This window comes from Talpa europaea (assembly GCF_964194135.1).
Source record: "Talpa europaea genome assembly, chromosome: 9".
NCBI lineage: Eukaryota > Metazoa > Chordata > Mammalia > Eulipotyphla > Talpidae > Talpa > Talpa europaea.
In genome coordinates this window covers 115,119,425-115,130,642 of record NC_140076.1, presented here as the reverse complement: position 1 = coordinate 115,130,642, position 11,218 = coordinate 115,119,425, and the positions used below count along the sequence as shown (strand labels likewise).

At 65.9% G+C, this 11,218-nt stretch overlaps 1 protein-coding gene across 1 annotated transcript; it reads right to left on the bottom strand.

The window, feature by feature from the left end:
- Window positions 1-578: 578 nt before the first annotated feature.
- PLEKHO1 (pleckstrin homology domain containing O1) lies at window positions 579-8,186 on the bottom strand. The gene is made up of 6 exons (XM_084243687.1): window positions 8,078-8,186; window positions 7,472-7,618; window positions 3,468-3,608; window positions 2,753-2,857; window positions 2,294-2,395; window positions 579-1,318 (listed from the first exon to the last, which is right to left on the bottom strand). Exons 1-6 carry the CDS (start codon window positions 8,102-8,104, stop codon window positions 620-622), a joined length of 1,221 nt encoding a protein of 406 aa, XP_084099813.1. The 5' UTR covers window positions 8,105-8,186; the 3' UTR covers window positions 579-619.
- Between the last annotated feature and the right edge of the window lie 3,032 nt (window positions 8,187-11,218).

Here is an 11,218-nt window from a genome sequence, read left to right as displayed (position 1 = left end):
GCGCCCGAGCCCACCCCTACTCTCGGGGGCCGTGTCTCTGAGTCAGTGACGGGAAGGGGAGCTGGGGGGCACCTCGGGGCAGCCCAGTCTCCGCCAGCCCAGCAAGGCCCCGTGAGCAGTCGCCTGGAGTTTCTAGCCCCACAGCAACGCCTCAAGCCCGGGGTGCATTTCACGGCCATGCGCGCGGATGGGGGTGCTGGCGTCCATAGCCTAGAGCTGCGCAGCTGAAATTTCACCCTCAGATTGAAAACCTGGAATGAGACACGAGAAAGCCCCCCCCACCCCCCGCCCCCTGCAGCCTGTCCTGGCCTTGCAGCTCGTGCTGGCTCTGGGGTGGGGGGGTGCAGGTGTACGGTCAGGCTGTGCCCTTTCAGGTGAAAGCTTAACACTGCTCCGGGGTCCCCTCCTCTCACCTGGGGCAGCTGGGGTCTCACAGAGATGAGGGGCGGGAGGGGTGGGGGTAAGGAGGGCAGGGGCGGGAGGGCCGTGGCAGGCTGGGGCATCAGCAAGAGCGACGAGTTTGATTACGTTTTTGTTTTTTTGTTTTTGACTGAGGTAAATAAAAAAGGTTCCTCCTGCGACACTGTCCGCCTCCCCGAGTTCAGGCCCGGCCCCTTCCTCACATCAGGCTCTTCCGAAACTGACTGTGCTGGGCGGCCTGTCTGAGGTGGGAGTCGGGGGTCTGCAGGTCCATCTGCCGGTAGAGGTCCCGCAGCTCCCGGACCTCCTGCAGCACCCTCTTGGCCTGGCTCCAGTTCGAGGAGGCCTCCCCCAGCAGCCGCTCCGTCTCCAGCAGCAGCTGCTCTGACTGCGAGTCGGGGGGAGAGCGAGGGGGGTCCTTGGCCTTTCGCTTCCCGTCTCCCAGCCCCTGAACCTCTGCCAGCAGCTCCTGAGTCTTCTCCAGTTTCCTGGCCACCAGGTCCTGGATCCGGGACAGCTGCGCCGGGTGGGCCGGGGCGGGCGCCCGGGGGTCCTCCGGCCGCACTTGCAGGGGGCGGGCGGCGTCCCGCGGAGACAGGATCTCCTCTAGGGAGGCGCAGCGGCCCTTCTCTGTGGGGGTCAGTTTCTTGGGCGCCTGGGGGGTGTAGGTGGCCCCCTTGTCTGGCTTCTCCCAAGGCCGCGGGAGGCCGCCTGCCCGGTCCGAGGGGGGCGGGACGCGGTCCGAGTCTGCTCTCCGCCGGCTGCCCGCCAGCTGCGCCGCCGACTTGTCCAGGTCCACCCGGAAGCTCTCGGCACAGGAGGTCGGCTCCTCGGGGGAAGGGTCTTCCTCCTGGATCAGGTCCAAGGTCAGCATCCCGTCCGAGGTAGAGGTCGAAGCCTGGGGAGGAGAGGGCGGGCCCGAGGGGATGGTCACAGGGGCGCCAGCCGGGCTCCCGCGAGCCTGAAGCCGGCCGCGTCCCGGCCTTCTGGGCCCCTCCCGACGGGCCTGGGCTTCTAGGGGCGATTTCTGACTGAATAGTGATTGCAACTTACTTCTTTTATTTTCCTGTGATTTCAAGTCATTTCTCCTGCCTGGGGCCTACATCCTCCAGCCTGAGCTTCCCGGGGTGTCTCTGTGCTCAGCATGATGGACCCCGAGTTGGGTTTGACACCCCCTGCCTCTTTCCACCTCTGCCCCGGGCCCCGCACACGCAAGCGCCCAGCTCTGTGGCTCTCAGAGCCCCGGCTTGATAATAAAACTCGTCCTTCTACTCCCAGAATGCTGTCATTACAAAAAGACAGCGAAAAGGGTGTTCACCACCACGGACGTGTCTTACATACGCTGTCTCAGTCGCTCCTCACTGCGGCTCCTCAGGGTAGACGTGAGAAGGGCCTCACTTTATAGCTGAGACACATTTCAGGGAACCACAGAGAACGCAAATCGCCAAGCCAGGCTCTGCCCCAGCTCTGTCCTTCGGCTACACCCGGCCTCGAGCTCGCACCGGGGCCAGCAAGCCCGGCTCTCCGTGCTGGCGCTCACGGGCCTTGCTCCCCGGCAGCCCGAGGCCCCGATGTCACCCACCTGCCGCCTCCACTGCCTGGACGGTCATCACCGCCTCTGTTTTTCACCTGAGGTGTATCTCATTTCCAAGGACGATACATGCATCGAGGGCAGGGCCTTCTGATCTCACGGTAGGGCCCAAGGAACTCTTGGCCCGGAGGAGTCGGGCCGGGGGCAGAGTGGAGGGCGCCCCCAGCCCTCGGCGTGGGCATCCCAGGGGCCTCCCAGCTGTGCCGCGGGTGGCTGAGCCGCCGCGTCGGAGAGGATGTGGCGGTGACTCTGCCAATTTCTATCTCCTCACAGGCTACCTACCACGGCCATCAGGTGTCCCCGAGTTGGGGGGCGGCGGGAGTGCTGGATTTTCGCCCTGTCCCGCGTGGGGTGAGCCAGATAGCTGTCCTCCTCGACCGTGACCTGCAGAGTCAGGCGCACGTCAGAGACTCTCGCCCTGGCATGCCCGAGGCCCCAACAAGCCTGGACCGGGAAGTGGACCCACCCCCTGCACTGCTTAGAGTCCCGACCTCCCAGGCGGGGGTCCCGGGGGCAGGCCCGGGGCAAGGGACCTCCGTACCCCACGCCGGAAGCCACGGCAGGGCCAGCACCCCAAGGGCCAAGAGGAAATGGCAGGTGAGACATGGCGGCGGGAGAACAGGGTTTTCAAAAGGGAAACGGAGACGCAGAGCCGGCGGGGGCAGCTCCACGGGGTCTGCCTCGTCCCAGCGGCCCCCCCGCCCCGCGCCCCTCGCCCCTCCCCGTGGCCGGTCCCCTGACCTCATCCAAGATGCGGTTCTTGGCTCGGGTAATGGCAGCGTTGATGGCGCTGATCCACGACTCCTTCTCTTCTGGACTCACCGCCAGGAAGATGAGGTTGGGTGCCTGTGGCGAGAGGCTTGTTTCAGCCAGGGCGTGCGAGCGGGCGCCTCGCCTCGCCAGCGGGGAAAGAGGACATGATCATCTCATCCTCTCGGGCCCAGCGACTCTGCTCTGGGACCAGGCCTGACACCAGGACATCAGCCCCTGCTGGCGTGAACTGCCACCGCCCGGGGGGTTGTGTCAGGAACGACCTGGGGGGGGCGGCGGCCAGGGAAGCGCCAGTAACTTGCCACTGGCGAGGCCCGCAGCAGGCTTGGCGAAGGCCAGGCACTAAAACAAAGATCCTGAAATGTCTGAAGAAATAAGACTGTGACAGGAGTGGCTTCCCGGGCTCCCTCAGATAAGAGGAATTGGATTCGGAACTTCAACCGGCTCTCGGGACAAGGAGAAGCAATTTTCTCCCCGGAGACAAAGGCGCACGCCTGTGTCCGCAGAGACCGGGTGTGCGTGGACACCTTACAGGCTGGCCGGCCCGGAGGGGAGGAGATGGCCGCAGTGTTCTAGGTTAAATAATAATGGCAGAAGAGCAACGCAGGACTCTGAGCTGAGATCATCCGAAGGGGGAAGAAGTTCTCCTGCCCCTGGCCCCAAAGGAAGGCGGCGGGTGACGTACCGTGTTGCCCGGCTGCCTGGAGTGGGCCAGAGTAAACTTGCTGTGATTTTTCTTGCTCCTGCTCTTGGATTTCCGGAGCTCTTCACACTTCTCATAGTCACTCAGGTCAAACACCTCTTGGATATTTTTCTCATCTTTTACCTAGGGGAGGTTGGCAGGGAGGTGGTGAAGATAAAATGACCCCGTCCCTGCCTCCAGTCTGTTAGCGGAGAGCAGTCTTGGGAACCAGAAGCTTGAGGAGGGGGAGGTGTGACAGGCCGGGGCTGTCCCAGGAGCCACCGGGGCGGTGACAGTGGGGGTGGGGTAGGGGTGCACAGCTTGGGGCAGCCCCACGTCCCGACTCCTCAGGCGGGTCCCCGCTCTCCTCAGACACACCATCACGTCCAGAATCCTGGGGTGTCTCTCATCACCACCCCCTACTCTGCCTTCAAAGGACACAGCTTACATGGCTGACAAGGGGAGCCAATCACCCCGAAGTAAGCAAGGCCCAGGCGGCCCCTGATGGTGCAGTGGAAGGAGATAAAGGCAGGGCCAGCACCTGGGGGTGCGGGGAGGGAATGAACATTCCCTCCGGCCTCCCCTGTGGTTACTGGGCCTGGCTCCCGCCCGGGACACGCGCTGCCCCAGTCACCAGCTTGGCCGCTTCTGAGTTGCGGCTCCAGGGCACAGCGGCGTGTCCAGTTTGTTGGGTTTGTTGACAAGGTGCAAAATGCTCCTGTGGTCCCCACGCTTCCTTCTGCTCTCCCAGGCACTACGACCCAAGAGGCCCCTCCAGCCATGGATGGCCGTGGAGAGCAACCTCCCCAGGACTAGATTGCAACTTGGGAAAAAAATCTGCCATCTCTTTCCACGAGTCCAGCTTGAGAGCCTAAGTCTCTCACCGCTGGGAAGTTCTTCGTCTCTAAACTACGCCCTTCCTGCTTGAACTATTTCTCTCAAACCCCGGTTCTACCCTTAGCAGCTTGATCCGCATTTGGCTCTTCTCTCATGCTCAATGTCTAATCAGACACCACAATTCTATCCACATCCTCCGCCCCGGGCTGCCTTCTCTGAGCGTGCAAGCGGATCCCATGAACATTTCTTCCGAGGGCCGTGTAAGCCTCTCAAGTCTCCACCTCTCCCCCAAGGTGCGCCCACAGGCCTGGTCCTCTGAAGCTCGGCCGGCAGATGGCTTTGGCACCAGGGGAGAGGTGATGCAGTCTCGGCCCGGCCGGAGCGGCCTGCTCAGGAAACCCTTTACCCTCTGCTCCTTGAGTGGGGTGGGAAGACCCTGGAGATGAGCTGGTCATGTTTTCCTGGGATGAGCAAAATCGCTAGAACTTGTCTTGTTAGAACTCAAAGGGTGAGAGGAGGCACCTCTTCCCTGGAAGAGCCCTACCTTCCCTGATGGGAGCCATTTCCCGGGGGGTCTCCCCACTTGCCAAGCTCTGAACCGGGAGCTGTGTGTGTGGAGGCTACTGCCCACCCCCCCGGTTCTCACTGTTTCAGTGGGGATGTGGCCACCGGCCTAGTCTCGCGAGGGCCTGGCCTCTGGCTGCAGCTGGACGCACGGGGCCACACAGCTGTAGCCAGCTCAGGGGCGGTGCTCCTGACATCCTGTGGGTGCTCCTGACATCCTGTGGGTGCTCGGCTGCTCCGGGCTCCCCGGCTTTGGACTGGGGAAGGACAGAGGGTGTGAAGGATTATGACAAGCAGGAAAGAGGCTGGCCAGGGTGGCCGAAAACAATTCCCAGAAGCCGGGGGCATGGTTTTGGGGTGAGGCATCGCTGCTCCTCACCCCCTCCTGAGTCCAGGCTATCAGCAGAGGCCAGAAATCTTGGAAAGGAAAGTGCTGGGTGTGTGTGGGGAGCCAGGGGAAGAGGGCTGCTTGTTCTGCTTTCCTTGGGGGAGGGAAGGAGGGAAGGGAAGGGGTGGAGAGGAAGGGAGGGGTGCTCTGGCTTGGGGGGCTGATAAGCAGCTCAGGGAGAGGAGAGGGAGGTGAAGCCTGGGCAGGGGATGGGTGGGGCCCGTGGTCGGAAAAGTCTGTCTGGGGCCTGGGCAGGACGGGCGCCTCCAAGACCCCAGTCCCTGCTTTCCCATCGTACTCTCCCAGTTTCGTTGACAATCGCCTCCTCCCAGAGTCAACCCTCCTTCCCGGGCCCTCGGCCCACAGAGAAGGACTCCCCGTGTTGCCTGAAAACACGGGAGCGGGGCTCCCTCCGCCAGGAGGCTCATCGGCCGGCCGTGTTGCGAGAGGGCCTGCCCGCCCTGGAAGGGGGGGGCCCTTCGGCGAGGCGCGGGAGATGACCCTCACACACGCAGGGGGGTTGCTGCGGGGGGCTGCGGGGGACGAGGCTGAGCAGGCCCTGCCTTTGCGAGGAAGCTCGAGGAAAGAGCAGCGCAGGCGGGAGGGCCAGGGCCGGGCCTGCTGGCGCTCCCTGAGAGTGCCCATCACGACACTGCGTGGTGGCCAAGCTGGTGGCCAAGCTGACGCCCAGGCTCTGCGGTTTTCGGGGAGTGGGCAGAGGACTGCCTCGAGTCCTGGGTCAGCTCTGGGCCCCCAGGCCAGGGAGCGTGGAGGGTGGTCAGAGCGGAGCAGCAGCACAGGGCCGCCCTCTTCTGTGCCCTCCTGGCGGGGGGCAGTCGGCCCCACGGCCAGTCACACGCTCCTGACTCAGAGGACACCTCACAGGCCGGGCTGAGGTCACCCCAGCTTGTTCTGGACCCCTCCTCCGCGAACAAGGTCAGGGGGACGCTCGTGCCCCCAGATTCTGTTCTCTGGACAAACAGGAACAAGAAAAAGCCGCACACCGGCCATCCCGCCCTTCCCTTCCCGCGCCTGCTCTGCCGTCCTGTCTCCCCCCTGGCGCGGGAAGGTCTCCCCGAGTCTCACTAGCGCTTCCTGCCCTGCTGAAGTTCTGGGGAGCAGGAGATGCGTTGTGACACTTGCTGTTTCTTTTCTTTTCTCTCTCACCCGAAAGGCTAAACCAAACTGGAAAGCGGGCAAATTGCAGACAAAACCTTCTTCGCACTTGGGGTGGGGGAGAGGTGACCCCCAAAAGTAAACCATCCTGTCAGAGGCTTCACGGCCAGTTCCCAGCTCAGTGTGAACAGCAAGGCTGAGGCGCCATAAAGAGGGGGCGCCCGGGGCCCAGCTCAGTGCTGCCCGCCCCGCGCCTGGCGACTGTTCTGGGGCGCTCACTCCCGCGGCTGTCAGCACCATAAAAGGATTTATTTACCCGAACGCAGCCGCTGGATGAGCGTCCGCGGCAGAAAGCAGAAGAGGTGAGGAGGAGGAGACTTCCCGCCCTGGGCCCGGTGGGGCCGCAGCCGGGCAGGTGGGGCGCCCTCCCGGGGGGCCGCCCTGGGGCCCTGGGGCAGTTCTCGGCGCCGGCACCGCTGCTGACCCCGCGAGGGGGCCGAGTCCGGATCCCACGGTCCGGGCTCAGGTTCTGGCCCAGTGTGGACGCGCCTCAGTTCAGCTCCAGAGCCGAGGCTCCCGGGGGCAGTCTGGGGGTGCGAACTCCATTTTCCCTCTCTGACAGAAATGGGGGCGGGCCGGGAGCGGGGAAGCCACGCGCCCCTCGCCGCTCCGTGAGCACCGGCCCCGGCTCTGCCCGCGGCGCCTCCGTGACTCTGGGGCCGCGCGGCCGGGGGACCCCCCTGCGCCCCAGCCGAGGCCGGGAGGGGGGCGCGCGGGGCTCGGGAGCGGGAGGCAGCCGGAGGGAGCCGCGGCTGAGCCGCGCGTCGTAGCAGCGACTGCGAGGAGCACCCACCTCCCGCGGCGGCCGGGCGGGGGCTGGGGGGCTGGGGGGGGCGGGGGGGACCCGCGCAACTTTCGCTCCCCTCGTGGGGGTCGCCGCGGCGGCCGGGGAGACCCGCCCGCGACGCGCTCGCTCAACTTCCAACTCCGGGTCGGGTCTCCCCCAAGGGGTGACCTTCCTCCGCAGACGCGCGGGGTCAAAGCGGGGCGCGGGGGGCGCGGGGGACCCCCGGAGGCCGGGCGGCGGGCGGGAGGCGCCTACCTCCTTGTCGGAGACGTAGAGCTGGTCCCCCTTCAGCACCACGTAGCGGTTTTTCCAAATCTCCCTGAAAATCCCCTTTCCGCAGAATTTCCGCACCCAGCCGACCTTCTCGGGCGCCGCCGCCGGGTGGCTCCCGTCCTGGGGGCCCTGCTCCGGGGCGCGGAGAGGGCGGTGAGCGGCCGGCGCCGTCGGGTCCGGCCTGCGCGCGTCCCCGGGGCCCGCTCCCCCGCTTTCGGGGGCCCGCCCCCCGGAGGCAGGAGTCGGGGAGCCCGGCGCCCCGTGCCCACTTCTGCGGGCATCTCCCCCGAGCAGCGCCCGCCCGCCGCGCCCGCGCCTCCCGCACAAACAGCCCGAAGTGCGCGGGCGGCGGGGCCGGCCGGGCCCGGAGCTGCCCGCGGGGTCCCCCCGGCGCCCCCCGCTCGCGCGCCGGGGCCGGCGGCTGCAACTGCGCCTCGCATTGTCCCGGCCCCCGCGGGCGGCGCCGGTCGGGGCGGGCGGGCGGGGGCGGCCGAGCCGCGGGGACCCCCGAGCCGGGCGCGCACACAAAGCCCCCGCCGGGCCCCCCGCGGCCGCGCGCCCCACGACGGCCCGGCCGCGGCCGCTCACCCTCTTGGCGGAGTGGGTCTTCTTCATCCTCCCGGCGCGCGGCAGGGGCCGGCGCCCCGCGGCGGGGCGCAGCGCTCGGAGGGGCGCCTGCGGGGGAGGCGGGCAGAGGCCCCCGGCGCGCTCCGCCCTCCCGCGCGGACTCGCCCTCCTTTGTAGCTCCGGTTACAGCAGGGCCGGCCCCCCTCGCGCCGCCCGCCCGCGCGCCCGCCCCCCGCCCCCGGCGCCCTCCATGCCGGCCCGCGCGGCCCGCGCCCCCGGCCGCCCGCCCGGCCGCCCGCCGCGCCCCCGGCCGCCGCCCCCCCCCCCGGCCCGCGCAGTGGGCGGCCCGGCCCGGCCGCGGCCCATCGGCGGCGCTGACGTCGCGGGTTCGGAATAAAGGGCGAATCGCGAGCCGGCGCCGCCCCCCGCCCCCCGCCTTTGTTTCTGGCTCGCGGAGGGGCGAGCGGACGCCCCGCGCCCCGCCGGGGCCCGCGCCCGGCCCGGGGGACCCCGGCCCCTCGCCGCGCGGGTGGAGCCGGAGCCGAGCGGGGCCCCGACCGCGGCGGGCGCGGGGCGCGAACCCACAGCGGCGGCGCCCGAGCGCGGACGGGCGCGCGGGCGGGAGGCCGCGGCGCTGGAGCCTCGGAAGCCTCTGGAAGCCTCTGGAAGCCGGTGCCCGGCGCGGGCGGTGGCGGCTGGGAGGGTCAGGCGCCGGGAAAAGTTTTCTGCCCCCGCGGGCATCGGGGTGCCGGGGGTCGCGGGGGCCGAGAAGGGGCCGCCGACGCGCCGCTCTGGCAGGTCGCGGAGCCTCAGGCCTTATGGGCGCCCGGGAGAGCGACCCCGAGGGCGAGGTGGACGTTGGGTCGCCTCTTGCGGGGCGAGGGGGGCAGAATGGTTGGGGCGCGGCGGCCCTGCGCGGCGGGGGGTCGCTGTCTGCCGCCCCCCAGCACCCCGACCCCCCGCGCCCCAGTGCTTTAAATACAGCTCCAGGTGCGGCCTGGGCTCGCGGCTGCCGGGGTGTCTCGCCCCGCTGCGCTGACACGGGAGATCCGCACCTGCGGGCCCCACCCCTCCCCGAGAACAGCGGAGGGCGCAGCACCCCAGGACGCCCCGACTGGGGCGCCCCGCGCTGACCCGCCGCCCCCGGGTCCACTGCAGAGCGGGCAGGGCAGGCGGCGTCTCAGCAGCCGCTTCTTCCCCACCCCCCATATTTAATGGGAACAGGGGAGTCAGGAGCCCCGGTTTGGTGCCGGCTGCATCGCCACCTGTGCCTTAGGTCAAGCTACTAATTTCTTTAGGCCTCGGCCTCCCCCTGCCCCCACGTGAGACCGTGAGGGAGGAGCCTCAAGTTCGTCAGCAAGGAAGTTGGGGAGATCCGTGCGCGGCCTGGGGGGTCCTCAGACAGATAAAAGCCGCCCTGTAGGGCTCATGACTGAGTAGTGACTGTGGGACACTGCCTGAGTGGGGGCCCCTCAACACACGCGGATTGAAGGCGGGGAGCTGGGGGGGGTGGGTGGAGATGTGTCCAGGGAGAAGACCGTGTTGGCTAAATTTGGGGTTTGAGGAGTGCGTGGGCTTGGCTTTTTCTGAGGGTCCTATGAAGGAGGGGGCTCCGCTCTCTTCTCTCCCCCCGACTCTCTCAGCCGGTCAGATTCCTCTTCACCATTTTTCACTGACTATACGAATTCCTCTTTTTAGATGGATACAGACATCCGTTCTTTGCAAACGCTCCTATATATAATTTCATCTCTTGGACTCCTCGGCGCTACCTTGTGAAGTGCGGAGAATATGGTATTTCCCCTTGGAAAATGAGGACACAGGGCCTGGGGAACAAGTCAACCGCCTGCCCCCCAGTCTGACTGCTCTCTGGTTTCACACACACACACACACACACACACACACACACACACACACACAGCCCCACACCCCTCCCCAAGTCACCCTTCCCTTCCCACCCGCCATCTCTGTTTCCCACCCTGTTAAAAAGTGATTTTAGAAGAATGAGAAAATCCAGGCCCCGCCATCAGCCATCAGCGGGGAGGCGGCGACACCGGTCAACCGGTCAACCGGTGGGGCTTGCTGGCCAGGAGGGTAGATGGGGCCTTGGGGTTTATAGTTCAAGCAGCTGCTGGTTTAGGGAGATCAAGTAATTCACACCCTGCCCATCTTCCCCCTGGTTTTAGTCAACATGCAAGCAGCTCCCGCACGCCGGGTGAGGGGCCTTGGCTGCATCAGGCAGGAGCTGGAGCCCGGGAACGCCAGGCGAGGGACTGCTAAAAACTCCAAACCCTCCAGAGCAATTTTCAGATTCCAGAGCAGATGCATGTGGGCAGTAGAACCTTCCCTGCCTGTCTGCTGCTCAAGACGTTACATAAATCTTGGTTCTCTTTCTCCTTTGCTGCTCCACGCTCTCTCCCTGCCCCTGCCTCCCTCTGGGCTGTTACTCCTCCTCCTGTATCTCACCCCACTCTGGCCTTCCCCTGCTGCCCACCCCCCATACCTGATTAGGGATCTACCTGGGAACTGTTTCCAAAGGCCAGTTCTCCCAGGAGAAATCTCATAGGAAGAACTGATGGGTCCTTCACACATTTCTCTAGCTTCTGAGTGTGATACCACCCCACAAACGACAAAAGTAACTCAAGCCAGTTTCTTCTGGAGAGGCGAGACCAGGAGACGAGGGACTCAAGAAGGGGGAACCGCCCTGACTGCGTGGTCACCAGGAAGGCACAACTGCCAGGAGCTTCATTCTTCAGCTGAATATTTTAAGAGTAACTTCACTTAAGGGAGGAAGACGTTTGCTCTCAGAGACAAAGACTTGCGAGTCGCTGCTCAGGAGCTTGCTGGGAGACGCTGTGACCCAAACAGCGGTCTCGCTGACACCAAGTGACGTGGTGTTTATAATCGGGACACGGAGGTTTTGACTAGCCCACTTCCACCCATGCGGGACAGGTCAGTAAAAGCCTCGGAGACCTTAACTAATAATGGCATCAGCTCTGTAAATCTTAAATAAAGATACGGGTCTTTGATCCCTAATAAGGCAAAACCAACTTCTGGCCCCAGACATGCTGGTGGGTGGGGGGGGTGGTTCCTGGCTCGGGCTGGGTGGCAGCCGAGCAGTGCGATGGGACGGGTGAGGGAGAATGACGCGGAAGGTCTCTGCTC

What these genes read in the sequence shown, in the direction of transcription:
- PLEKHO1 (XM_084243687.1), bottom strand. Translation starts at nt 8,104, where the DNA reads ATGAAGAAGACCCACTCCGCCAAGAGG. An exon ending in AGAACCGCATCTTGGATGAG is followed by an intron (nt 2,396 to 2,752) that starts GTCAGGGGACCG and finishes CTGACTCTGCAG; the next exon opens with GTCACGGTCGAGGAGGACAG. An exon ending in GGGGACACCTGATGGCCGTG is followed by an intron (nt 1,319 to 2,293) that starts GTAGGTAGCCTG and finishes TCTCCTCCCCAG; the next exon opens with GCTTCGACCTCTACCTCGGA.